This window comes from Chaetomium strumarium, assembly GCF_033439665.1.
Source record: "Chaetomium strumarium strain CBS 333.67 chromosome Unknown B0T15scaffold_1, whole genome shotgun sequence".
Classification (NCBI taxonomy): Eukaryota; Fungi; Ascomycota; class Sordariomycetes; order Sordariales; family Chaetomiaceae; genus Chaetomium; species Chaetomium strumarium.
In genome coordinates this window covers 1,815,868-1,842,153 of record NW_026944429.1, presented here as the reverse complement: position 1 = coordinate 1,842,153, position 26,286 = coordinate 1,815,868, and the positions used below count along the sequence as shown (strand labels likewise).

At 55.9% G+C, this 26,286-nt stretch overlaps 9 protein-coding genes across 9 annotated transcripts; 6 read left to right on the top strand and 3 right to left on the bottom strand.

Annotated features, from left to right (window-relative positions):
- Positions 1 to 231: 231 nt before the first annotated feature.
- Positions 232 to 1,221, top strand: B0T15DRAFT_488584 (uncharacterized protein; the record flags this gene model as incomplete). Its single annotated transcript, XM_062866525.1, has 3 exons — positions 232 to 365; positions 431 to 1,048; positions 1,125 to 1,221. 3 exons carry the CDS (start codon positions 232 to 234, stop codon positions 1,219 to 1,221), a joined length of 849 nt encoding a protein of 282 aa, XP_062725660.1.
- A 3,158-nt stretch (positions 1,222 to 4,379) lies between these two features.
- On the top strand, positions 4,380 to 6,621 carry B0T15DRAFT_506615 (uncharacterized protein; the record flags this gene model as incomplete). The annotated part of the gene is made up of 2 exons (XM_062867593.1): positions 4,380 to 6,262; positions 6,489 to 6,621. The coding sequence occupies 2 exons, from the start codon at positions 4,380 to 4,382 to the stop codon at positions 6,619 to 6,621; spliced, it is 2,016 nt and encodes a 671-aa protein (XP_062725659.1).
- Positions 6,622 to 8,930: 2,309 nt separating this feature from the next.
- Positions 8,931 to 11,091, top strand: B0T15DRAFT_498081 (kinase-like domain-containing protein). The gene is made up of 2 exons (XM_062867302.1): positions 8,931 to 9,689; positions 9,742 to 11,091. The coding sequence occupies exons 1-2, from the start codon at positions 9,197 to 9,199 to the stop codon at positions 10,704 to 10,706; spliced, it is 1,458 nt and encodes a 485-aa protein (XP_062725658.1). The 5' UTR covers positions 8,931 to 9,196; the 3' UTR covers positions 10,707 to 11,091.
- A 2,286-nt stretch (positions 11,092 to 13,377) lies between these two features.
- Positions 13,378 to 15,168, top strand: B0T15DRAFT_16851 (DNA-directed RNA polymerase III-like protein). The gene is made up of 2 exons (XM_062862196.1): positions 13,378 to 13,817; positions 13,879 to 15,168. The coding sequence occupies exons 1-2, from the start codon at positions 13,555 to 13,557 to the stop codon at positions 14,867 to 14,869; spliced, it is 1,254 nt and encodes a 417-aa protein (XP_062725657.1). The 5' UTR covers positions 13,378 to 13,554; the 3' UTR covers positions 14,870 to 15,168.
- A 71-nt stretch (positions 15,169 to 15,239) lies between these two features.
- B0T15DRAFT_481403 (peptidyl-prolyl cis-trans isomerase-like protein) lies at positions 15,240 to 16,370 on the bottom strand (the record flags this gene model as incomplete). The annotated part of the gene is made up of 5 exons (XM_062866022.1): positions 15,240 to 15,426; positions 15,494 to 15,600; positions 15,661 to 15,830; positions 16,082 to 16,149; positions 16,207 to 16,370. 5 exons carry the CDS (start codon positions 16,368 to 16,370, stop codon positions 15,240 to 15,242), a joined length of 696 nt encoding a protein of 231 aa, XP_062725656.1.
- A 965-nt stretch (positions 16,371 to 17,335) lies between these two features.
- B0T15DRAFT_516751 (uncharacterized protein) lies at positions 17,336 to 19,824 on the top strand. Its single transcript, XM_062868272.1, has 4 exons — positions 17,336 to 17,716; positions 17,772 to 17,803; positions 17,868 to 17,947; positions 18,008 to 19,824. The coding sequence occupies exons 1-4, from the start codon at positions 17,635 to 17,637 to the stop codon at positions 19,371 to 19,373; spliced, it is 1,560 nt and encodes a 519-aa protein (XP_062725655.1). The 5' UTR covers positions 17,336 to 17,634; the 3' UTR covers positions 19,374 to 19,824.
- A 779-nt stretch (positions 19,825 to 20,603) lies between these two features.
- Positions 20,604 to 22,237, top strand: B0T15DRAFT_506610 (uncharacterized protein; the record flags this gene model as incomplete). The annotated part of the gene is made up of 3 exons (XM_062867592.1): positions 20,604 to 20,792; positions 20,897 to 21,620; positions 21,702 to 22,237. The coding sequence occupies 3 exons, from the start codon at positions 20,604 to 20,606 to the stop codon at positions 22,235 to 22,237; spliced, it is 1,449 nt and encodes a 482-aa protein (XP_062725654.1).
- On the bottom strand, positions 22,035 to 24,442 carry B0T15DRAFT_16545 (fungal-specific transcription factor domain-containing protein). The gene has a single exon (XM_062862152.1). The coding sequence runs from the start codon at positions 24,333 to 24,335 to the stop codon at positions 22,428 to 22,430; it is 1,908 nt and encodes a 635-aa protein (XP_062725653.1). The 5' UTR covers positions 24,336 to 24,442; the 3' UTR covers positions 22,035 to 22,427.
- On the bottom strand, positions 24,412 to 26,104 carry B0T15DRAFT_516744 (uncharacterized protein). Its single transcript, XM_062868271.1, has 4 exons — positions 25,812 to 26,104; positions 25,705 to 25,747; positions 25,396 to 25,602; positions 24,412 to 25,324 (listed from the first exon to the last, which is right to left on the bottom strand). The coding sequence occupies exons 1-4, from the start codon at positions 25,974 to 25,976 to the stop codon at positions 24,843 to 24,845; spliced, it is 897 nt and encodes a 298-aa protein (XP_062725652.1). The 5' UTR covers positions 25,977 to 26,104; the 3' UTR covers positions 24,412 to 24,842.
- Positions 26,105 to 26,286: the final 182 nt, after the last annotated feature.

The window sequence follows — 26,286 nt, the reverse complement described above, 5'->3', positions numbered from 1 at the left end:
GAACAAGGACAATCAACACTGACTTCAATTAATCACTTTTGGGTTGCTCCCAAGCACCTCAATCCCATTGTTGTAAGCTCCCATCATCTGTGTGATAATCTTGGATACGTGGCTGTTGGTATTTCCAACAGTTATGAGCCCGGCTCGCAACAAAGGCTTCCTGAAACGAAAAACCCGAAGCAACAGCCACGAACATCAGTTCAAGTGCTCACCCACCACCAAACCGCAACCATGAGTTTGATGGAGGAAATCGTCAAGCTTACCGGTTCCGAAAACTGGAAGGCATGGAACACGCGCTTCATCGCCGAGGCAACCAACCGCGGGCTCTGGGAGATCATCAACCCGACGAGCACCTCCAAAGGAGCGTACAAACCATGCCCACAAAGTCCGACGTCGCCAACCACGAGAAGCGCCTCGACGCGCCTGCCAGCAATGCCCGTGGCAATACGCCTGCGAGCGGCACTTCCCAGGTGGTCGTGCCTGGCGGCAAACCGAAGAACGCCTCCGAGATGACCGCAGCTGGGCGTGACGCATACAAGATTGACCTCTCTGAATACCGCGAAGAGAAGGGTGACTACGAGAGGGAACTCCAGAACATCACCTTCCTGTGCTCCTGGATCACCAAGACAGTGGCTGCTAACTTGTTTGATACAACCTGCGACCCCGAGAAAAGGATCCACGAATGGTACGCCGCTCTCAAGGAACGCGGAGGCACCAACGACCTTCAGGAGTTCCGACGAGCGATGGAAGAATGGGAAACCGCCAACAAGACGCTCTCCCGCAAACCGAAAGACATGCTCAGCTGGCTCAGAGGCTGGGAGCTGGCCCTTCTGAAGGCGCAGAAGGCCAAAGTGCCAGGGACAAACGACTCGATCGACAACACCGTCCGAGGCTTTGGATACGACGGATGGTGCGACTCTTACTACAACAGCAACCAAGATGCCATCGACAACAACAAATTCATGCTCCAGAAGCTTCTAAAGGATTTCAGCGAGCGCGTCAGACGGAGTGACGACTTCAAGCCGCCACCATCGCCAAGGGCGCCTTCGTCACCTTCGCCGAGCAGACCTCTGACGAGGAAGAGAGGGATTCGGAGCCACGTCGCTCGACACAGCGTAGCCCAGCGTCTCGCAGGAAAAGGAGCCGCAGCCCAACTCCCCGAACCACAAACAAGCGCCGTTACACTGGAGGATCAACTTCTGGCTGTCCAGCCCGCGATAGGCAGCACCGCCTCGAGGACTGTTGGGCAGCCCGACCGGCGTCGCAGTACATCCGTAGTTCGGGCCGGAAAGTGGGTAAAAGCCCGTTTTTGATATGTTCAGCCTCTTGACCCTGGACAAAATGACTAAAATCCGGCTAATTTACCACACATAACCCTAACCCTAGAGAGTGTCACGTCTGTCAAGTCAAGTCGGTGCATCGACTTGACTTGACTTGACTTGGTTGACTTGGTTGACTTGACTTGTTGACAGCGCTACCAAGACTTGAGTGAAAATTCCTATAGCTGATCCCCAAAAGGCTTGTATTGACTTACGGACGGTCAGGAGAGCAGTTCAGGGGTATTATGTGACTGGCAGACAGGGATATCAGGGACAGCGAGATGCGCGTCACGGTTTTGATCAGGACATCGAACATCTGCAGCTCATCCTAATATCCCTCGAGCGAAAACTCACCCCTCTTGAACCATGCATCGCCCTCTGGCAGTTCCTATAAATGACAGCGCCCTGGCATAACTGTTTCCACGACCCGGACTGTCTCTTCCACATGTCCCAGGAACAGCCACACGTCCCAGGACAGCCACTACCTAACGAACACGAACAATCCCGTCGCCTCTTTCTTACATATTTGCATCACATACAATACAATACAATACAATACAATACAATACAATTTTATTAACGCCCGGCGGCTAAACCGAAAGGGCAACTGTTACCATCTGACTGTACATTTCCCAAGATATGTCATGAGCACCACATACAATACAATACAATACACTAAGAGCGTCCATGGTGTAAATACACCTGCTTGTAAAGTTGTACATGTATATTCATACATGTACATTCAACGGGGGAGCCGTCGCGGTTGGGGGCGGCCCAGGCCAATAGTCCCAACCTCGCCAGCCCCTCAATTCGTGACCAAGGCCCCCAACGAGTAGCCGCCGTGCCGCAGAACTTGCTGTATGTCGTAGTACTGTGTACCTTAGGTACGCACTAAGATGGTTAACGATTAATTCCCACAGGTGGCCACGTGATCAAACCCACCTACGACTTCCCACTACACGTGTCGGCAGTCTGCAACCGACTTCCTCCAATTAACAGATCATCAGCAATAAGTAAACCTAAGGTACGTCTGCAACCATACTCTGCATCCTCTGCATCGTGCTGATTGGATCGAGTGGCTTTTTGTGCCTCTTGCCAAAACTCCATCCTCTAGCGTGATTTATAAACGAGTGTTACATATAAGCGAGTGTTACAGTCCCCACTACCCCTACCACAACTATCCTCCAAAATACAACAACAACAGGATCAACCAACTACAATCACATCAGAAATAGCTGAATCAGACGATTCTGCAGCCTCCTGGCAGGTACGGGCATTATGGCCAGGCTTGCCACACACACTATAGCACCGAACACCTGTACGGACCCCCTCTGTACCACTACCACCCGGCTGTATTCCTTCAACTACCTCCCCACCCACAGCCTTCTGGGCTAGCACATCCTGCGCAGCCTATATAGTAATTGATCCTCCAAGCTGCACACGTGTTCTTTTAGCTCTCCGGCGCTTGCTTAGTACTTCGTTGGCCTTACGGAGCGAAGAGACCTCTGACTTAAGGAGGGCCATCCGGTGCATTACGGCCATTGTACTCTTGGCCAGTTGGTCTATTGCAGTCAACATTGAGGTCGGGGAGCTGTTTTGGTGGTTGGTAATACGGGTCTTAATAGCTGTTGACTGTGCGTTGGCTTCTTGAGGGTTGTGTGGCGTCTGGAAGACCCAAGGTTATACAGTGCCGGGCCGTGAGGTTGGGGGCATTGGCATACGAAGCCGAATATCCAGTTGAGAGAGTACTCGGTCTGGGTCGTACGGTACTAGGCCGGCTCCTGCAAAGCCACCCTGTATATTGCTCTCTGTTATAGAGGCAAAAAAAGCTTCGCGAAAGGCGCAGAGGAAGTCGAGCTTGCTAACGTGGTTGATATTTGCCCGGATCAGATCCTCAATTTGGCGACTATACGCCCGCTTCAGTGGTCCGAAACAGCCAACGTCGAGTGGCTGGCACTTGTGGGACGAGTGTGCGGGCATGCAGAGAGTCTTGATATTGTTGTCCTGGCAGTAGCGTTCGAATTTGGTCGAGTGGTAGCTCTCGTGGCCGTCAAGGATCAACATCCGGTAGGTGCCCTTTGTACGGGACTTTATATAGTAGTCGAAGTGTTTGATCCAATTGAGGCCTACTTCATTGGTAGTCCAGCCGTTGTTGGTAGTTGCGATCCGCCAGATAAGTGGAAGGCCGGCCTCGGTATACCAGCTACTTAGATGGTACTGCCCAGCCAAGATAATGAACGGAGGGATAGCCCAGCCAAGAGCATTGACTCCCTGGATTACCGTTGCCCACTCGCGATTGCCGGGCTGGGCTAGCTTTGCCTTGCCATAGCCGTCGGAGGTTGTAACTACTATACCAGCATAGATGATACCCATTATAAACCTAGTCTTGTCAAAGTTGTAGATATCGTCGTCGACAATACCGTACTTGGCCTTGACGTTCTATATAAGTGCAAACCACTTGCCAATAACCTTTGGATCCTTGCACTTGGCCCTCTGGTAATCGTACCGACGAACAAAACGCATCTTGAGCTCTGGCTGGCGTTTGACAAAGTTGTGAGCCTAGAGCTTCCCAATAGGGGGCTTGTCGTGTAGACGTAGTAGTTGGTTGGCCATATCTTCTATACCCTGCAGTCTGGGTAGAAATGTACGTGCAACTAGCTCAATAATATACTGAACAATAGCCTGCTCTTCGGATTCAGTGAGCTTCTTCAAATTGGCCGTACAGTCGCGTCGTATAGGCATGCCACGGAGTCGTCGGGAGAGGGTTATAGCCGTTACGTCGTAGAGCTTAGCTGCGGCTCGAAGGCTTAAACTTTTGTTATTTCGAATAGCCTTGAGGGCCAAGATTACCCTTGCTTCCTTGGAAGTAGAAGCCATATTGGGTTGTAGAAAAGAATGATGTTATGTGCAAGGAGGACGCGTTGTGGTGGGGGCTGTAACACTCGCTTATATGTAATACTCGCTTATAAATTACGTTAGTATCTTATAATCCGCCAGGTTAGGTATGTAGGTAGGTAGGCACTGGTGTAAGGCACTAGGGCACTACACCCACTTTGGACTATGGCGTGCGTCGTCGTCCCCGACGCCGCCCACACGTCGCCCTCACCCTCACCCTCACCCTCACCCTCACCCTCACCATCGCCATCGCCACCGCCATCGGCACCCCGGCTCCTACGCCTCACGCCAGAAATTCGGCTGCACCTTTACCGCTACTTGGGATTGGCATCGTGGGACGGCAGCCCGTATCAGTTCGACTTGCGAGGGGGACGAGCCAGCTACAGGGATTACGTGGGCTGCCCGCCCGACCCGATCGACTTCCATGGCCTTCTGATCTCCTGCCGTACCATCTACACCGAGGCAGCTGCCTTACTGTACTCGGCCAACAGCTTCGTCGTCCACCATTACGCCCCTGCCCAGCTACCCGGCCTCCACGCCCTCGGTAGGCTCACCGAGCCGTCGCTCCGGTCGCTCTCCCAGCTCAAGATTGTCCTCACCGAGGCGGCCTGCCACAATAGAGTGACGGAAAACGACTCCAGCGATAGTTGCTGCTGCGAAGGCCGTGATGACTTAGGGTTGTACGACTGGTCCGCCTCGCGGTGGTGCCGCCAGAAGCATTGCAATGATGTTCACCAAGCCCCGCTCCTAAGCGATGGTGGTACAACGTCGGCCGCCGCCCAGCTCTTCTCTCGCATTGCCCCTGGCCGCCTCGCCCTCTCGCTCGTATGCGACATCGACCCGCAGCACCCGCGGGCGCTCCATCTCGCCGAGTCCATTCTCGCGCCCTTGTCCCTCCTTCCCCGCTCCTACCTCTCCGAATGCCGGATTCGGCTCGCCAAGACACCTGACGGGGGACCGCTCCAGCAGCTCGCTCAAGACGCCGCTGTGCACGCCTGCGGGCTGCCCACCCCTGTTCCGCACGCCGCCTCCTCGGAGCTCGGCGCCGCGGCTACCGTCACCCTGACCAGCCTCCCACGCGAGCTCCGCGTCCGTATCTTGGAGTACACCGACCTGGTCACGCCGCGGAGGCAGGTGGCTTGGAGCCGGCAGGACCGTGCGTACGTGCTGCTCCGCCTCCGACGCGCAAGAGACCCCCCCTATATCGACCTGGACGAGCTACACGATACACAGTTCTTCGAGTGCTACCGCGGCCGACCCGAGGGCTGCTTCTGCCGGCGCCGTCACGCCGCCTTTGCGTCGCACTGCACGTGCTGGGCGCCGCCGGGGCCGGCTCTCTTCCTCGTATGCCGCACCCTGTCCCAGGAGGCCCAGTACGTCTTCTTTGCCCGTAACCGGTTCATCATCCACGACTACAAGACGTACCCGGTCTGGCGGGTACCCGACGACTCACCAGAACCTAACTCGTACCGGTTCGAGAGATTCGCCGCGTCTGAGTTCCTCCGCGATGTGGTGCCCGCGTCCGCCCTCGCCCACCTCCGCTTCCTCGAGCTCGTTTTCCCGCCTTACCCATCCGCCACCTGGCCCGGGCCGGAACACCCGGCGGCGCGGAACTGGCTCGCCACGGTCGCCTGGCTCCGCGACCGACTCAACCTGCCGGCACTCACCCTGCGGGCGATGGTGATAGACGAGAGCAACGGGACGCCGGAGCGCGCCGGCGAGGCTACGCCCGAGGAGGCAGCGGCGCTGCTGAGGGCGTACGCGGATCTCGTGCGGCCGCTCCGGGGGCTGGCGGCGGACTTGGAGCGGCCCGGCCTCGGCCGCTTCTACGCCCACTTCCGGTACCCTGAAGAGAGGTCCTGGGAGCACCTGCCCGGTGAGCCGCGACGGCCCGGCCCGTGGTTCGACCCGTGGCTTCACAAAAAGAGCCTCAAGCAATACCTCGAGCGCTACGTCATGGGCGCGCGGTACGAGAGCCTATATGCGGATGGCAGGAAGGAGCCGTTGCCTAGCGATTGGGACTACATGTCCTTTTCCCACAAACCTTTGTAAGACCGTGATTTTCTCGGAGGTATTAGCGGCGAAGTTGTCGCATTTGCGTCAAAAACTGCGCGTGGAAGACATGATGAGATCGCAAGATTCCTGCAACGCCCCTGTGAGGCTCAGTGACGATGTTTGGACTGGCCCCAAAGCTTGACAGCCGGGATGTGACTTGAGATATCATTCATTCCGGTCGTCCTGACTCCTCAGTGCTCAGACTCCACACCTCCGAAGTGAACCCTCGTCGCCGTTCCGGACTCCTGGTGGACCTAGCACGAAGATCCAGAGCCCAGTCGACTCCGCCTTCATACAAATTCAGCATCTCCACCGCCGGAGTCCTAAGAAGCGCAAAAAGAAACCTTGGTAGGTCGTACCCGGTGTCCGTAACAACTGGCTCACAAAAACTTCGGGATTACACATGGCTTCACTATGATTGATACCAACCTGTCCGTTTTCTTCCACTATTCACAAAACACAATAGTACCTTACTTATCCAGGCCGCGTTAATTTTACGCTTCGAAACGCCCAACGGAAAAGGCAACTCTGGTCCCTAAAGTTTCAAATTTCCCAGGAGTGAATCCTTTCCTAAGCTCACCCCTAGCCGTCATGCTGGCGAACCACCTCGTTGACTAGGCAGCCCCTGTCTGCGCCCATTGGCACCCGAGACTCCTGATGTCAAGCCGTCGGGTGTGTTGTTCGAGAGGCCTATCAACCATGTGACCTGTCGTTAGCTTTCAAACAATCACGGCACCTTTCTCGCGGAATACGTCCCATCTCCAGCCAAACCGCGAGAGGGATTGTGTGGTAATTCATCGTTTCAGATGGAGGCGCAGAGAAATAGGGAAAGCGGATAAGTAAATAGGGGCACTCACCGGCGGGCACTGCTGCTACACCATCCTTCTCCTCGTCCCCAGGCCAGTTACCGTGCTTCATGGCCTCTTTCCTACACTGCTCCGTTTCCCTTCGCTGCCATCGCTGATAAATGCCACCATATGCCTGCGCAGGCGTCGTGAGACCCGCAGAGAATGCGCTCAAGCCTTTTCCTCTTAGCTGATGAAACGGAAACCCGTTCGGGTACAGGTCCTTGTTGAGTATCTCTCTGCGTCGTCGCGGGTTTCTGAGTGCAGGATCGGCCACGGTGGTTAGGATATGTAGGTAGTGTTGGTGCTTGAGAAGTCGCGCGATCTCATCGCAACAGTGATATGGGGGTCATCTGGCGATACTTGCACGGACCGTCCTTTCCCAATGACAGTCACGCCACGAGCTTGACAAGAAGGCCGATGAGTACCCGTGGTCGATGAGTCGTTGACATCGGCCCTGGTAGATATTCAACGTCTTGTCAGTCTCAAGTCTGTGTAGCCCACCTAGTCCCGCAGACGGTTTGTCGCGATTGGTCTCATCCATCCTCAGCTAGGAACGGGGGCTGTGTAAACTTCTAGGCTTTCCGGTATGCGGGGGAAGGATAGAACGGGGTGGGCTTCTGGGGGAAGGTATCGAGATTGAGAAGCAATGTACGTGATTTCAGCTTCATCCCAACCGCCTGTAATGGCAACTTCCCTCACTATTCCAATCATGGCATCCACGTATGGACCCGGGAGTCCCGCATTCCGCAATGGCTCGCTTAAGGTAACAAGCGGTTTCGGCGGCGGGAGCTTTGGAATTGGATTGTCATGCCCATCTAGATAGGGCTCGTTTCTGTCACCCTGCCGCAACTTTCCGAGGGTATGCTTGGACTTCGGCTTGGGACCGTTGTTGGATTGAAAAGAAGTAGAAGACGGCTTGTGCGTGGGGCTCGTGGCGGACATCGTCGGAGGTTTGACCCTTTCGTGCGTAACCTGTACCTCTCCCTGTGACTAACATCCGTAGCAGCATGCTTAGGGGAGCACGTCTCTGGGGCGGAGGTCCACGTATTATATGCCGGAGCCTGCGCGTATGAAGCGCCCTGGAGACAGCAGCCATAGGCTGCAAAATCCCGAGGGCATAACCAAGTCACTCTTGGATTAATTTGCGCCCTGGTCAGAGATGAGGTTCGCCAGAGGCGGCTGCATGCTCGCCGACGTCTCGAAAGCCAGAGACTGGGCCGTGCGGCGCATGACAGGCCATTCTGGTTTCGAATGCTGGCGGGTGTGACGACGTCTGAAGACGAACTGCTATTATTAAACGGGCTCAACTTCACCTGAGTCTGGATCCCCAAGAAGGATACGTTAAGCATTCAGCGTGCCAGGCAGTGACTTCTCACATCTGACCGATAAAGAGATAGTTGACAAGCGGAATGGAGTAACTGCTGCTTTCGTCGAACTTCGCCGGCGGATACTTGATACTCACCTCCCACCTTGGTCAGTTCGTCGAAAGGCTTTCCTTTCTGCGTCCCGGTACCGAATAGGAGAAGCTCAGTGAGAGACTTTGAGTTACGCCGCTGAATTCGGGGGCCGTGCAGCCAGCTCTTAGCTGCAATCATTGTCGCGGCCAGATTCCAGGTTTGGATACGAGACAGGTGCAGTGAGTTTCAGACGCTGCGACCAAAGGTCGAACTGTCTTAGGTACGGTAGTCGGCTGTTGCTACACAACACATTGTTACCTGGTTGGTCGTATGATTGGCTCCCGCCCCCAAGATGGCTCAAATTAGCAGTCGGGCGTTGGCACGCTTCCCAATACGGGCTGACTTTAGCACTGACGGAAAGCGGAAGCAGCCGGGACGGTCTTTTATTCAACCTGAGCAAAGTCGGGCGTGGGTACGGGTCAATTACTTGTCCGAGTACCAACGGGTTTACTGGCGGCCCGCGAACCAACGTCCTCAACATTACCCTCCCCAGTTCCGTCCTCAATGCGGTTGGCTCGGTACTAGTACCAGCCAGGTAGCCGCTTGCAATCGCGGCCACCGCTCCCAGGGTCCATATCCTTCTGTCATTAACCCCATCAACACGAGTTCGCCTTTCGTCGGAATGTCATCTCTATGGCTTCGAAACGGCTCCAGAACGGAAGACATTGGGAAGTACTGCGAAGGCGGTCTCTGTCCCATTGAGCTCGGTGACCGCCTGGCGAACCGTTTCACCGTCCTCCACAAGCTTGGTTACGGCGGATTCGCGACGGTATGGCTTGTTCGGGACGATGACGAGCGCCACGGCCGTTACGTCGCATTGAAGGTGGTGAGTGCGAGCTGGTCCCAAGACTACGAACCAGCCGCCGTTGTCAATCGGCTCCGGCAGTTTGAGCGCGATAATGGATCCCCAGGCCTCTTTGTCTTGGAACTCGAACATGTTTTCCACACCAGTCGAAACGGCCGGCACCTGTGTCAGGTTTTCCCTGTGCTGGGGCCGTCACTCGCCTCGTTTAACACTTTCGACGACAAGCTATATCTGCCGTTCGCTAAGAGTTTCGCACGGCAACTCGCAAAAGCTCTGGACACTTTGCACTCCCTGGGTATCCGTCATGGTGGTGAGCCGCTTGCTCTAAGCCTCGTTAACCACTAATCCTGACCAACTCAGAGATTTCATGCTCAAGAATGTCGCTATCAAGCTTGATAAGTCTCTCGACTCCTTAACCGAGGAAGACTTTGAAGAAATATTTGGTGACCCGGAATGGGAATCCCTGGAGCGCTACTTCCCGGACACACCGTCACCAGCCCCGGGCTATGCAGTAGATACTGGCAAACTTACTTTTCTGCCCGCAGAGTACCTGTCCACTGCGATCTGTATCTTTGATTGGGATCAGGCATTCTTTACCGAGGATCCACCCCGAGACCTAGCGCACATCTCTCCCCAATACTTGTCTCCGGAAGCCATCTTCAACCTAAACAACAGTCCTGCCGCTGATATCTGGGCCTTGGGATCTTTGCCCTTTCACCTCAGGGTGCCTCGACTGCTTTTCCAGGACTGGATGGCCCGCGATCCAGAGTCTACTGTTCTTAGAATCTACGAGGTCTTCGGAAGTCTGCCACAGGAATGGCTGGCATTTCTCTTCCTCGGCGGCTACCCTGTCCACGAACCGCTAGAGCTGGGAGTCGAGTACGATTCCCTCAAGAACGTTAGCGGATTGACTGTACCCACGCTAGAGCAGCTCGTGGAGGAGATCCGCGTGCCTCGGAGTCCCAGGGGTACCACGAGCGGAAAAGCTGGGATCGAGAAGTTCTGTCTTCTACTTCCCACCTGGGAGCTTGCGGACCGTGGCCGTGAGGAAGAGAGATTCCTCGCTCGGCATACGGTACCTATCCAGAAGGGAGACGCAGAACCTTTCCTCGACCTGCTTCGAAAGATCTTCGAATTCGATCCCGCGAAGCGCATCACCGCGAGGCAAATTTTGGAACATCCCTGGTTAGTGGATGATATTGACGACACTCATTACGGTGAGGAGCATGATGGAGAAGAAGACGTCGAAGACACAGGACAGGGGAGTGGAACTGGAAGGGGAGAAGAGATCCTGCAAGAAAGTGGGACTGGCAATCAAATAGGGTGAGAGGATAAGACAAAGGAAGCTCTAGAAGAGAAACAAGCGGAAGTGGAAGGAAGAGCAGAACGCGCAGGGTAAGGTTAGCACTGGAGGATGGCCACCAAGCCACATCGAGGGCAGGGTCAAACTCGAAGTCGTAAATGAGGCTGATGGTATTGTGAGCCAAACTTTCTAACTGCATGGTGGAAGGTTGAATTGGCGCAGGCGCCCCCAATATACAACTGCAGTGCTTCTTAGTAGCGCAATGACCCGGACAGCCTAATCAGCTTAGTCAGAAGCTGTGGCGGTGCTCTTCTTTCCTTACACGCACAACACCAACAAATGGATCACCAATCCAATCATTCCGCACTCTCTAGTGGCCTTGGCTAGCGAGTTCCCACCTTCCCTGGATGCATCTACCAGCGTCGTGTCACCCACAGTCTTAATTTGAAAAACAACCCCAATCACGGGCTAGAAACTGGATGGAAAGGCGAAAAGTTGACAACCTCAGGTGCAGGAAGGACTCGAGGAGTATCACCATCTTTAGGGGCATGTGTAACCTTCCACTCGCGGCTTTCCCGCTTCATTACGGGCATTATTGACGTTCTCCCCAACGATGTGATACGCTTGGAAAGCCACCCTTCCCCTCGCTGGCAAGGAGGTTATGGCTGCGATGCCGCTGCTGGCTCAACACGGGCAATCAGGAATGAGATAATCCTAATAAGTATCTTCGGTACTGGAGGTCAAGAAGCAAGGACGATCAAAGAAAAAACTGTAAAAGCTCACTGGGTATCCCTCTTCGCTATACGGAGAGAGGTACCCGGCTACGAAAATCCTTGGCAAAGTCCCGTCCCGGCCGTAGCGAGGATATGATATTGCGCTAGGTTTTTGCTCCGACCGTGCAGTAGGTGGGAATCGAACCGGGTACCTCCGAAGAGGGTCGATTCCCGACCAGTGACATACACGGCCTCCCCCCGGTGTGAGACGCTTGACCGCTGAGCCAAGCGACTCATTCGGGGGAAGTAGTTATTGGCTTGTGTTGCGGCCGTCCCGTATCAATGCCCCTCGGGCCCGTCCTGAGGTCAGTGCACTCAGGTGACTTCTTACGGTGCCTCGGCAACTCCTTGCTTCCTATCCACATTGGTGATGGATCATGTGCGTTCCAAGGCTGCCTTGCATTGAGCCCGCCCGTCTGTGAGCCATGAACTCTGCTCCAGTTGGTTCCGTCATCCGCTTCGCGCTCATGAGCCCCTTCTATCCATATTAGGCTACATATGAGCCACAAACGTTTTCCACGTCGTCCCCGATCTTCTGACTGGGAACTCCCGATAAAAGCCAGCGGTCCATGGGAATCACGTTCCCAAGTCGACTGAACCGCAAACACCGACATGACTGCCTCGAGACGACTCGCTCCCGTGGGGCCAAGCATGCATGGCTCAGAGTTCCGCCCCTTCTTCCAGCCGGCGAAACACTCGTTCAAAACTCGCAGCTTAACCGCTAATGAAACCTATCCTTCCCATCCAAGCGCACCGCCTGAGGTGTTATTTGAAAACTACCGTAGCACTGGTATAAGCGGCCCCTTCCATAACTCGCCCATCTTTTGGCAACCGCACCCGACATCCCATACTGATTGGTACTTAAACGAATTAGCTCGGTTGCTCTACGCGATTGAGCGCCCGGGGAGTTTAAAGCTGACTTTTGGGAGAAGACGTACTAAGTGCTCCCTCGACCCCTATATTGATTTTCGCGGTATCTCGTGAAGACAGCTGTGTTTATGTTAGATGTTCTTGGCCGTGGGAAATTGCTGGACCATCATCAGCCATTATTAGCATGAAAACAGAAGTGTAAGTCATCCACTGTTTACATTCCCCAACTAAGAATAGAAGATACAAGCAAGAGCTATTGGAAGCTTCAGGAATATCGCGACATCCTGTTTGCTCGATAGAGTCATGCCATAGGCCGAGAACGATGGAGAGATTGGCTGCCTTGGCACACCAGCTGGCATGTTTGTGGCGATGGTCGGTGTGATGATGCGGGCAGGGTTGATGATTGGATTCTAATTCGAAGAGCTGTGCAGGCTCGGTGGCACAGTTCTAGGTTGAAATGGCAGATAACGTGTCCGGCGCTGAGCATGTAGTCTTCAGTAGAAACGTAGCATCACTAAGCACCTGTAAATGAAGCCGTCTCTCAGCTGAGCGACCTCCAATGCGAACCCAGAGGACTCGAAAAGACCGCGTGAAATTAAGCTAGCGTTTGAGCCAACTGCTCAGGTAGTCGTAGATGGAATCAGGCTGCTTAGCAAGCCATTATTACTGCTCTGAGTTTGGTTTCATACTGGTACCTATTGGACTTGGACATGCAATCATTCTAATGAGGTACTGAAATATCGAGCCGGACTGTCGGACAGCTGAGGACCGACGAATGGATCGAAGCGGACGCCCTGATAGAGAATCGCCGTGTGTGTGATGTGAAACATCAAGGTAGGGGCCTGTAACGGGTTAGGTAGAACTTAGAGGTCGGGACTCGGGACACGTCGAGCCGAAAACGGCAAGGTACCATAAGCAGCCTCGGCATGCATGTACGCGCCCCTGGACATTTGTTCTCGATTGACCAATGGCATGTAACGTTAACGGACTGTGGGGACTTCCTGCAAGGCTGTGATGGAGGGGCACCTTCCCCAAATTTCTCTGCCGAACGAGTCAACTTCAACCCACCATCAACGAATCAACTCACAATCGTAGCCCAAATCCTTTGATCGTCTTCTTGTTCAGCCCTGCGAAGTGAGAATTGAGTGGAGTTTCGCGAATTTAGATCGCCAGAGCCATCTACAATCTATCGCTATTCTTTAGCAGCCGAGCTGTGCCTATCGCGAGCCATGGCGACCAACGGCATCGCGGATGACTCTGCCAAGCTTCAGATCCTCAAAGATGCGCTGTACGACGAAATCAGGCAACATGGCTCCGAAACACGCCTTTTTGGTCAACAAGACCTGCTCGACCTCAACATCATCCCAAAGAACGATGTGACCCTACTCGTCCGGGTGATCCAGGCGCTTACCGACGACAAGCTTCTAGTTGGCACAACAAACCACCATGCCGGGCTCGCATGGCGATGGCGCAGCAGGGAGGAGGCCAAGAAGTAAGCAATTTGCTCACAATACGGCATGGGGGAACAACTGTACTGACGAGTTGCCCAACAGGTACACCTCGTTACCCAACGATGAGACCGTGATGGTGTACTCCATCATCGACGAGGCAGGCGCCGACGGCATCTGGAACCGGACGATCAAGAATAGGCTCAACATGCACGAGGCGGTGGTCAAGAACTGCATCAAGTATCTTGAGCAGAAGGGCTACATCGCGAGCATGAAGAATGTTGAGCATCCTAACAAGAAAATGTACATCAAGGCCACTTTGCGTCCCTCGGAACGTGCGACGGGCGGGCCCTGGTTCACGGAAGGTGAGCTTGACACAGCGTTCATCTCAGAACTCGAGAGCATCGTCTTCGAGTATATCAAAACGAAGAGCGCCTACCGCGGGTCCCAGCCGCAACCTGGTGGAGCGGCATCATCTAGCGGCGGCGCCGCCAAGGCGCCCAGGAAGGGCGCTGTCACCAGCGGGGAGGCCGCCATCCGCGGCACGAAGCGTGCTGCAACGGAAATCTCGACCGATGACACCTCTCCCGCCCCCACTCCGACCACCTCGCGAGGAGGCAGCGCCAAGTCCCGCGCCGTCTTCCTGCCTATGCCCGCAGGGTACACCCAGTACCCGACCGTAGCTGAAATCGCCACGTTCATCCATGCCACAGGCATAACTAACAACACGACACTCGCCGAAGCCGACATCCAGCAGCTCGTAGACGTGCTGACCTACGACGGGCTGATTGAGCCGGTGAGGGTCGGCCGACGGCGAGGCTACCGCGTAACACGCGCCATGAGGCAGGATACAGTTCCGTTCCACAAGCGACAAAAGGATCGGGAGGCCGGCATTGGGCTAGATCAGCCCCTTGTTGTCGGTGCAGAGCCGCTCAGCAATGGCTTGACGGAGGCACCGTGCGGGCGTTGCCCTGTGTTTGAGCTGTGCGAGGAAGGGGGCCCGGTGAGCCCGAGTAACTGCGTCTACTTCCTGCAGTGGTTGGATATGGAAGATGCGCCAGCAGCGGTGGCACCCAACGTGGCTCTTCCGTCATGAGCACCGGGTAAGCGGTGTAGCAGGGGGGTGGAATGGAGCTGGGAACACTGTATTTTGACTTTGGACGTTATACCCATACTAATGGTTTCACTTATGGGCTGCGGAGTTGAAGGTATTTAGTTGTATTACACCAGTAAACAGGAAGGCAAGCCAGAGAACTTCCATAGAGCTGCGATCTGGAACATTTTGTGAAGTCGGTCGGAAAGTAATCACAATAGACAATGCGAGGATGAACTTGACAGTGGGCAAGAACGGCAACGGAATGCTTTTGTTTCAGTTCTCGAGCTAGCAAACATGTCTGTTGAGCTTGCTTGATATACGCCGCCCAGGCATCCCGGTCGTTGTTGCTCTCGCCAACTCCATGGGACGTTTAGGCCTGGTCGGCCAGACCGCAGTCAACGATGACAGGCTTCGTTGACTCCCTCTCGGCGTCAGCAGTAGCCTCCAGAGCCTTGACGATCTTCATGGAGTCGTCATCCGCGACCTTGCCGAAAACGACGTGGCGACCATCGAGCCAGGAGGTCACAACGGTGGTAATGAAGAACTGGGAACCATTGCTGCAGGAGACTAAAGTCAGCGCACGCCTGGTTCGGAATACTAACGGCGGTAATGGACGAAGCTTACGTGTTGGGGCCGGCGTTGGCCATGGAGAGAAGGCCAGGCTGGTCGTGCTTCAGCTTGAAGTTCTCATCGGGGAACCTCTCGCCGTAGATGGACTTGCCGCCCGTGCCCTGTGACAGTTAGTTTCGAGGTCGCACTGGAGCAAGGTAGACATCATAAGAGATGCTCACATTGCCGCGAGTGAAGTCGCCGCCCTGGATCATGAAGTTCTCAATGATGCGGTGGAAGGTAGACCCCTTGTAGCCGAAGCCATTCTGGCCGGTGCACAGCTCACGGAAGTTGCGGGCGGTCCGGGGAACGACATCGTCGAAGAGCTCGAGGTTGATGCGGCCCTTCTGCTCTGTCCTCGAGTCAGCAACACGTTCGTAAGTACCCTACGGGGGGTTGAGTGGGCATGGCGTTGTTGGTTTGTTGGCGGGGTTGGAGGGGCAAGGAGCAAGCTCGCCTGGTCTCGTAACCGACGGCTGCCGAGATCGAACGGGACTTTTGACAGCATGCTGCCCGCGTAGGTAGAATGCAATGGGGTAGATAACAACTCAATCAAACGCGGCACAGTTGAAAGAACAGATTGGGATCTAAGTTCGATCTTACCTCTGATCTCCCCGGTCTTCCGGCTGTTCTCATCGAGAACAGGGCCCTTCCACTCGACCTCAAGGAAGCTAGCTTTTGGTTAGCCAAGCTTTGTAAGTGGCGCGGTGTAACGCTCTGGTACTTACACGTTGCCGGACATTCTGACGGAAGATGCAGAGAAAGCTCTGACTGAGAATCTGATGGTCGGTTGAAGAGATGGCGAGCAGGACAAAGTGAATGGAGTGGTAGGAAGATTGCGTAGAAGGGAGGAGGATAGAGAGCAATGGCGGGGTAGGAGGGGTCGAAACATTTTCCGCTCTGGGGAGCAAGGTTAGCGCTCGCCGCAGCACCAATCAGACGATGGAGACGAAGGTGTGGGAAGGACCCGGAAGGTCAGGTACGTAGCCCCTCACGTGACAAGTGAGGGGCAGATCGAAATGATGGAGGTCTGTTCTTGGCACCGAACCAACCCACTGAACCTTGCTGGCAACAACACGGAGCTCCTGCGATGCCGCTTTGGGCCAACCAAACAGCCGGTGTCGCTTGGAAGAGGCGTGGGACAACTCCCTGCCAACATCCGTGTACCCGTAATCGTGCGTGTAGGTACACCGAGGAGGCAAACAACGTTGTGGCCTGGTTGCCCAGTATCCGCCATCATGTAGGTATCATGGACAGCGGCCCTCCACAGGTCCCGATCCCTAGCATGATCGAGAGTTGCAATACCATGCAAGGAGCGTGACCAAAGCGGGACTAGAACTGGACCCCATTGGTGCAGATTGTGCCGACTCTGACCTTGCAGAGAAGGATCCACGCTGTTGTCTGTGTGGGAGAGTTGGTGGATAAGATGGTTTGTGGTGTGTGAGTTCAGCTCATCCCGACCAACAACCTGAAGACGGGGCAATGGCAAGCGGCCGAGGTGGACGCCAAAGACTGTTGGCCGACTGGGAACCCAAGACAAAAGCCGATTGATGGCATATCCGGGGAGTAGCTGGAGAACGCGGTTCAGGGCCAGCTCCAACGGGAAATGGAGCGCCCAGACTCATACACCGTAAGCCAGCTCCAGCCGCAAGTCGAAAGGGAAGGGACGGGGCAGAAGCGTAGAATGCCAGGAGACACAACGCACCGTTCTATGTGACCGTAATTCGCTAGGTTTGTAGAGAGTACAGGTCAAGTACAAGACGAATTGAACTTTGCTGACGATGGAATGGGCAGTTGACAAGAGGATCATGAAATTTTGTCTTGAGCTGCCAAAGCTCCCACTCACGGACCAAGAGATGAAAATGCCTTACGATTGAGGCATGAAGATCTGATAGTTACGGAATACGGATACCGGCCACCCGTGACCCGCCCCAAGCACAGACCAACTGCAAGCGGCCCACTGTCCTCGCGGCTGGAAATCGCAAGGGGCCGACCATGCGCTGCTGCCCATCCTCCCTAATAAAGTTCGCGGACGTCGTCGGCGCGACTCGAGAGCCTGCGCTACAGAAGATCGTCGCAGTTATCCGTCATCTCGAGGCTCTCCCAAACACTGCAGATTCATTTCCGCGACGGCTTCGGCCACCACGTCTTTCACGATGGATCTGAACACCCTCAAGAGCACGGTGTCGAACCTGACGCTGTACGACATAAAGGCTGGGGTGCGGAAGATGCAAAATGGCAGGTCGTCCTCGCTGAATGGCGGGCTTCCGTTCTCATGCTGATGTCTGGACAGCCGTTATGAACTACACCGAAATGGAGGCAAAGGTTAGTGGCAGTGCATGTCATGTTGCAGCGGAGTGCCTTCGGAGCCCGGCCTAACCGCTACTAGGTGCGCGAAGCCACAAACAATGAGCCATGGGGAGCGTCGTCGACCCAGATGCAGGAGATTGCCGATGGCACTTTCAACTAGTAGGTGTCCCGCAGCTGCTCCACTAGCGAGACCCGGGAGCTGATCGATGCCGGTACCAGCCAAACGCTGAACGAGATCATGCCCATGATCTACCGACGCTTCACGGAGAAGTCGGCAGAGGAATGGCGACAAATCTACAAGGCGCTGCAATTACTCGAGTATCTGATCAAGCACGGCTCCGAGCGCGTCATTGACGACGCCCGGTCACACATTACACTCCTCAAGATGCTGCGCCAGTTCCACTACATCGACCAGAACGGCAAGGACCAAGGCGTGAATGTCCGGCACCGTGCCAAGGAATTGGCCGAGCTCCTCAGCGATGTCGAGCGGATCCGAGCAGAGCGCAAGAAGGCACGCGCCAACAAAGGGAAGTTCACTGCCATGCAGGGCGGTGGAGGCTTCGGCAGTTCAAGCCGTTATGGCGGGTTTGGCAGTGACTCAGCCTACGGCGGCGGTAGCAGTTCCACCTACGGCGGCTACTCCGGCGGGGTATACGGCGATGGAGGCGGTTTCGGTGGTCAATCCGACGACTACCGTGGGACCCAGTCGCGAGGAGACAAGTTTGAGGAGTACGATGAGTTCGACGAGGGAGAGCGCCCCGCTGCTTCGGCCAGTGCTTCGAGGGCGACGCGGGACACGGCTGAGCGGGCTGGAGTGAAGAAAATGACGGAGCAGCTGAAGAAAAAGGAGCCTGAGGTGGACCTCTTTGACTTTGACGAACCTGCTGCTCCGAGCACATCAGCTGCTTCGGCGCCTGCTGCTGCGAAAGGATCCGGACTGGACTCACTCGCCGGTGGCGCTAATGACGACGACGAGTTTGACGATTTTCAGTCCGCAACCCCGGCTGCAGCGGCCCCTCAAGCTTCACTTCCACCACCCATCGGGGGAACAGCGAGCATTCTCCCGGTAGTGCAACCCAAACCCGTATCTGCACCCCAGCAAGCGAACCTCAGCGGCATGGTCGCAATGTCATCCATCTCCCCGCCGCCAAGTTCCACCACCAGCCCGGCCAACAACTTCTCGGCCTTTTCCACGCCGCTCACTGCCAGCACGGTCTCCCCAGCGACCCAAGTCCCGAAGCCTGCCGGATTCCAAGCGTCAGGGCCCAACTACTTCTCATCTGTGCAAGCGGCATCGGCTGCCCCACAGCCCGCCGCATCTTCCGCACTGGGTGGGGCGAAGCCGGCCGCCAGTTCGGCATCCGCCAAGCCAGCAACCGGCGGTGATGCATTCGGCGCCCTATGGTCTCAGGCTAGCGTCGGCATCAAAAAGAAGGACTCGACCGGCCCCGGTCCAACCATCGGCCAGCTGGCCAAGGAAAAGAGCAGCGCGGGTATCTGGGGCGCACCGGCGCCATCGGCTACCAGCAAGCCTGCCGGTGATACCAAGCCCCTCGGCAATGGCCTGGACGACTTGCTCGGTTAGCTAGTCTCTGTCATAGTGGAGCGGGCTACTTAGCTCATGCGATGTAGACATGATTCCTCTGCCCTCGAAATCATGGGCTCACCAGCACTATGATAGTGAGGTTGTTAGGCCGATATGGGCGGGGATAGCACACTCTTTGGTTGCAGGTCAAGCTATGAGAAGTTCAGGCGGCTATGTAGGAGTAGAGGCGTATAAAGGCGAGAAACACTAGCGCGGTTTTGTCTCCATCAAACATCATTAACGTTGTGGTTGACGACTTCCATGGTTGTTATGCGGCGTGGTGACTGCAAACCACCTAAAGAATGCGCCTCGCAGATTCCCCCGTCAAGTCGGATTTGCGACGTGCGATTCAGTTACTCGACAAGCTGGCGACATGAGGCCAATCCATTTGAACGCCTACATGGTCCCTTTAGGCCTTCCTCTAGCGCAATACACCATCGTAACTGTGACGAGATGCTAGGTACCAGCGTTTTTCCCGTTGGTCTTTTGTCACAGGCGTTCAACTGTCAGGTTTGGTACGGCCGGCGATCCAACAGGTCCGGCCCGAGTGTCTTGCATGCGACACACCCCGTGACCCCACCCGGCCGGCCGGCCGCGGAAGCCGGCCCCACAGTTGCCGGTCCACGGCCGCTATTATGTGTCAGACCTCTGTCCAAGATGGCGGATCAGATGCTTCATCAAATATTATACATACAGCACAGATCGCTCACATGGCATATGCAGCAACATTTGTCTAGTACAGTGGACTTAATCGGAGTCGCGGAAATGCGCCTTCCTGTGGAAAGTGTATGATTCATGTACCATTGCCAATTCCCGTGTGGTCAAGAGCGGCCCTGAAGTCGACCATATATTGTACAATACAGTAGCATCCTACGCCATAACCACATACGTGTAGGCAAGTTCTCCAATATTTCCCACTGTTTGCCCTATGCTTGATCGTCAACACCTCCAAATAGGCCCGACTTCTTCCTTGGGCCACCGCCACCCGTCCGTCAGGCCTTTTCTACCCAATACCCCCCCCGACAACCTCTTTCCCTACTGTCTACTGTCCTTGCCTGTTATTCTCATCCTACCTAAGGTACCTAACGTAGGAGGACACATGCATGGCCCGTTCCAAACCAACGGCGCACGCACAACACTTGGCGTTATATAACTTTTCCATTGCAAAAGAGCCGGCCATATTCTTTTCTTTTCCTTTTTTCTTTCGTAGCCCCTCGTTCACCACACATCATGCCGCCCGTCGTCCGCGATACCCTCTCGCTCCGCCCGCAGGGGTTCTACGGCTACGCCTTCCTCATCACGCGCGTAGCCCAGATCGCATCCCTCGCCGTCGTCACAGGCCTGGTAGCCGATTTGCTCTCCACTGAGACCCGCGGCAGGCAAGCTCCAGCGACGAGCTTGATCGCGGTTGTCCTCTTTGTAAGGCCATCCGTCCCCTCCACTTCCCCCCCGACCCAGTATCTGAGCTATGAAGAGAATGGACTGGAGTAGATGGGGCTGATGGAATCATATTATTACCACAGACCAGCGCCGCCCTCCTATGGTCCCTCCTATCCTGGACAGGCTACAGCCGGCGCTACCTCCCCTACGCAGCGACCTGGTCGGTGGATCTGGTCTTCCTCCTCGCGTTTGTCGCGATTGCCGTCGTCCTGGGCCTGCCGCTCGGAGACACGCGCTGTGCGGCGGTGGCCGCAAACGGGAGGTTCGAGATCACCGCGCCACCTGGGACCGCCTTCGGCAGGATTGCTTTCCCCACCGATGGAAGAGCAGCTTGTTTAAAGTTGCACATTGTGTGGGGCGTGCTGATTGCGGTGTGTGTGCTGTTTGCTGTGAGCGCGCTGTCGGTTGCGTTTTTGGACATGGGAGAGAGGCAGCTGGCACGGGCGATGTTCGCTGCGAAACGGGAGCCAAGAGGAGGAGCGGGTGGTGCGACGTCGTACATTCGACCGATCAATGAGCCCAGTAGTAGGGAGTTTGCACCGACCGCAATAGCCCAACCGGACGCGACTTGGAATGCGGCGGGAAGTGCGGGGACCGGGACGAACGAGTTTGGTTACTCAAACGCACCCCCGAGACCTAGCTTTGGCGAGGACCGCCTGAACCTTAACCGGCCGGTCACGATAGGCCAGTCAAGGGTCGGAGGCACCATGACGTCGAGCGGGTCCGGTTATGGCGAGGTGCTTGACCAGCCGGCGGCCGCGAGACTGCGACGACCGCCGCACTTGGAAAACGGATTCGGCCTCCCCGGTAACCCCCGCGCCGGCTAGGGACTCGGGGCGCCTGGTCGGAGAGAAGCGAAAACAAAAACACCGGGGATGACGGTCGAAGCGCGTAAGCAGGGGACGCACAACGAGGGGGCGAAGGGCGGCTTGAGGAAGGCCGCACATTCCAACGGGAGCATGGACATCCCAGAGGGCAAGACGCCCGAGTCCTCAACGAGCGGCCCACTGCACGACTCGCGGAGGCGCGCCAGCTCTGACATCACCGTCAGGGGCAGCAACATTGGCGTCATCCCGATAGCCATAATGCCCTCGCAGTATGCTTCTTTCGGCAAGGCGCCCAGTAGTATCACGGAGGAAGAGGACGGAAATAACGCCCGTCTTCTACCCAACAGCCATAATCCGGAGGGCAGGAGAGGTCGGACGGGGTTGGTGAGGCAAGATCTCCAGCCTTCTCCGACTGGATCTGGTATCCTGAACAGCCCACATGAGTCACTGATGCCGAAACCACTGGCAGTGGCCCAAAGGGGCAACGCGGGACGGCAACAGCTGAAGGAGGAGCCCGCACAGAGCGGGTGGTGGGGAGCACTGGCCAGTGTGATTGATAGGCCGCAGGCAGCCTATGATCCGTCCAATGTGGTGTAGTAGTAGTGCTGATGCTGGGTGATGACCTGGAGCTAGGTCAGTAAGGAAGGGCGCGAGGTACAATGCATCCAGAGGTAATATAATGTGAAATACATACCTGATTTCATGTCGTGGGCATACCTCCGCTCTATGGGCACGGCATACAGGCGTTGCTAGGAGGAAATTGCTCATAACACTTACTCACTCCCACTCAAATCAGCAAAGCAGGCTGAGACAGGCAGTTGAGGCAGGCCGCAAGGTCCCACTGGTCCGGATGCTCGTCGATCTCTGCCCTGTTCTCCCACACCCTGCACATGATGGCAAACCCTTCCCTGATCGTACCAAAGACTTTCAGCGGCCCCATACCGTCGACCATGTCCCGGAATATCTGCTCCTGACAACGGCTCGCCAAGCAGCCGGTGACGGTGAACGGCCACACGAGGGTCCGCAGGCAGTCCGGGCTGGGAAGGCTCTGCAGCATGTCGATTGTCTTCGCGACCGAGTGCTGTATCTCTGGACACGAGGGCTGCCAGCCGGACAGGACCAGGCTCAGGTAGGTAAGAGCCGCCTGTGCCCAGATGCGCGTGTTTAGGGTTACCCCATGCATCAGCTGAGGAGAAAAGCTTCCGGCAAAGTACTGCAGGAGATGTTGGGGCCCATCCACGGACGCAGGACCTCCCTGTCCGGTGCGGGTGGTCTCCTCAAGCGCCTGCAGACATGTTCGCAGGCGTTGCGCTATTGGTGCCGCGCGTGTAAGCAGCTGAGTGAAAGACAAGGACCCGGCTCGCTTCATCTCCTTTTTCCAGTGGTCAAGCGTGGCTATCTCGGCGATCGAGGCAATGACCCAGTTCTCCACGCCGAGGAATTCTTGGAGGTTGATGTGCGGCAGTGTCTGTTCCTTTTCGCTGTCCGGCCAGTGCCTCCTGGTCTCCTCATCATCATCAAGCGTTGTCAACAAATACTGGTGCCATTGTTGCAGCCGTGGAGGCTGTTGCAGCGCGGTGCTGGCCAGCGTATCGAAGAACAGAAGCTGGGCCGTGAAGAAACGCAATGTGGCCTGGTCTGAACCCCAGGGGTGGCTCTTGGGCGTCCAGCTAAAAGGGCGCGACCCGAGCTGAAGAAGCACGGCCATGAAACAAATTGTGCCGTGCGGTGTTGCTGCATGGTGCTTCATGATCTCGTTGAAGAGCTCCGTTGCAGCACTTAGATGCATAACCCAGTTGCCGGGCTTCGCAATCGCGACATCACACGTCATGAGTTGGATGATGCTCGCCATTACGCGGTTGGCCTCCCGGAGATTCCCCTTGACGCCTCGGGTGATGATGTCCTGCATCTCAAGCTGCAGCCACTGAAGGGCCAGTCCCTGTCGTTCGTGGAGTACTTCCGCATTATGATCATGACACGCCCGGGGCGCGTCTTGGATATGGCCGAGTACGATGCCATAGAAGTAGCCCGCCAGGCTCAAAGCAGAGTGGAAGAGCGCCTTGTTCTTGGTGAGAAGGACCAGAAGCCATCCCCGACCGACATCGGCAAACGAAGGTCGATAATAGGGAAAGAGGAAGGGGAAGACGTAATCCAGGTACATCATGGCGGAATGCGCTTCCTCCTCCTGGGACAAGGTCGGCCTCAGGTCCAAGCTGGGCGAAGGCAGTCTGCCGGAGCGCCCATCATCTGGAGACGGCACGGACACAGAAGTATCCGACGGCGGAGTGGCACCGTGAGACGCCGAGTTGGGCGTGGTATCAAGGGTTCCATGGCGCGGCGTCGACGAATCCGACAGACGGGCAGACACCGGCACCGTGTTGACCAGGTTCTTAGGCGCCGGGGTATCGCTGTCATCGGTCAGCGAGGCGTCGAGAGATTCGAGCCGGACCTCCAAGCCCTGGAGGAAGCGGAGCTCGCGCCGATGGGCAGCCTTGCGTTTGACTTCCTTCTTGAGCCATTCGGCCCTCTGCTTCTGCTTCTCGCCGCCATCCATCCAGTCCGGTTTCTCCTCGCTGTACAGGCAGTCGATTTCTAGGGCAAGGCACCCCTTGCAGAGCGGCCGTTCCTCGTCACATTTCTTGCGTCGGAGGCGACACGTCCAGCATCCGCCGGAACTTCTTATTTTCGTCGCCATGGAATCTCTCAGTTCTGATACATACAGATGGTGGCACCAAGCATATATGGATTGCGCGCAAGTTTGGTGTCAGAGAGTACTGTGAGATGCTGCTTGGTGGAGGTTAAACAGAGGTGGGCGGTGGGGCTAGATTTGTAAGCGCGGCCGAACACTACAGATCAGGCTTGGCCGGCCTTTGTTGAGAAGCGACGATAATTGGGAGAATGCATACAAATGCGCTCGAGGTTGCCTACGGCGTCATCTAAGGTGGGACTTTTATGTTCGACAGACAACGGGTGTCCAGGATTCTGCGCGCGATCCTTGGGGCTTACCCAGACAAGCCCTATCGGCCGTTTAAAGGTGAAAACTGCATGCAAGAAGACAGCTTCGTCTCGGGCGCGCAGTGGGCCCATGAAGTGTCTGGGGCATGCTTTTCATCATTACCAACATGGGAATCCGGATTCATTAAGTCGTCGTAAGTCATTCCTGGCAAAACGCCTCCTACATTACAAGCGAACACATACCTTCTCAAGCCTTCGCCTCAGCCGTATGCGCAGCTCGATATGCCCACAGCTCTTGCGGCTGGCCGGCAGCGTCGCACGAGGCGAACTTCCACCACCCAGAGTGCCACGCCCCAGCAAGGTTGATCAGCCCCCACTTGATAGGCGCAGGCATGGGCGGCCAGTTAGCCCACATGCCGTCCTCGACGGTGCGGTCGAGGTTGAGCAGGAAGAAGGGAACCACGTCGGTCACTCCGGCCTTGGTTACCGTGCTCTTTCCCCACGCTTTGAACGTGGCTGCGGCAGCGTCATTCTCGGGCGTCCCTTGCTTCGGTGCGTTCGGGTGCTCAGAGAACTTCGAGATGGTAGCGATCTCGCTGTGGAAGTGTTGCTCGAAGGCGTCCTGGAAGGACTTCATGATGCGGAGGAGCTCGTCGCCTGAGAAGTCCGCAGGGGTGTTGAGGCTGCTCAGATACTTCTCGAACTCAGCAAGACCGGCGAGGAAGGATTCTGCGGGAGGAGGAAGGTATGTTAGTCAGTGGCATGGATGGGTAGATGCATCTGTGGCGAGCACGACTGACCATGCTCCTTGTGTGTTTCCTCGAATATGGTCTTGTCATCCAAGAGCTCCTCGATCTTGGTGAACAAGCTGGTTTCCTCGTCGTCATGGTGAGACTTGACGAACTTGAACCAGGTAAGGCAGTAGCCAACAAAGTCGGCCTTGTCTCGGTCGGAAATGCGCGGAGCCTGGTGGTAGATCGAGTTGAAGCCGCGAAGAATCGAGTTGTCTGGCAGCCGGGTTAGTCCGGCTCTTCCGAGTCGTCGCGGCTGCTCGAAAGACCTTGGAGAGGGCACGGCGGATCATGGCAGTGGAGTCGTGCAGAACGTACGCAGCAAAGCCATATGCGTGGCTCCCGACGTGAAGATATCAGTCTGAAGAAGCGGAGAGTTAGAATCCTCGTTAGAGGCAGTGAAGACGCATAGCATGCGAGCCTACATTCTTGGTCTGGAACTGAGGAGTCGCGACAAGCTTCAAGGGGCCATCAGCCCAAGGCTTTGATGGGGCTACCGAAGTCATTGTGAACGGTGAGCGGCTGAGCATAAACCCAAAGACGAAGAAGACGGTTGCCAAAATGGCTGGAAGTCTACTAAAGCCTCCCATTGCAGCATATGGGAGACTGGATGAGAGGACGCAACCGCTAGGTCGGAGGTCGTACGATGCGAGGCAGTTGCGACGCCGTGTCGCCGACGGAAGCTGTGAAAGTGGGGCCCGATGCTAATAAATACTGCTGTCTGATCTTTGAAGCCCACCCCATCTGACCCCGGACTCCGACACCCCACCTTAGGTCAGCACCTGATATTCTTCACTCAGAATGACAACTTCGCACCTATCACAACTTAATAGCCATAAAGAATCATCTAAAGATCTTTTGTGTCTGCGGGCGACTGTGCCGATGGCGTCTTTCCTAGTA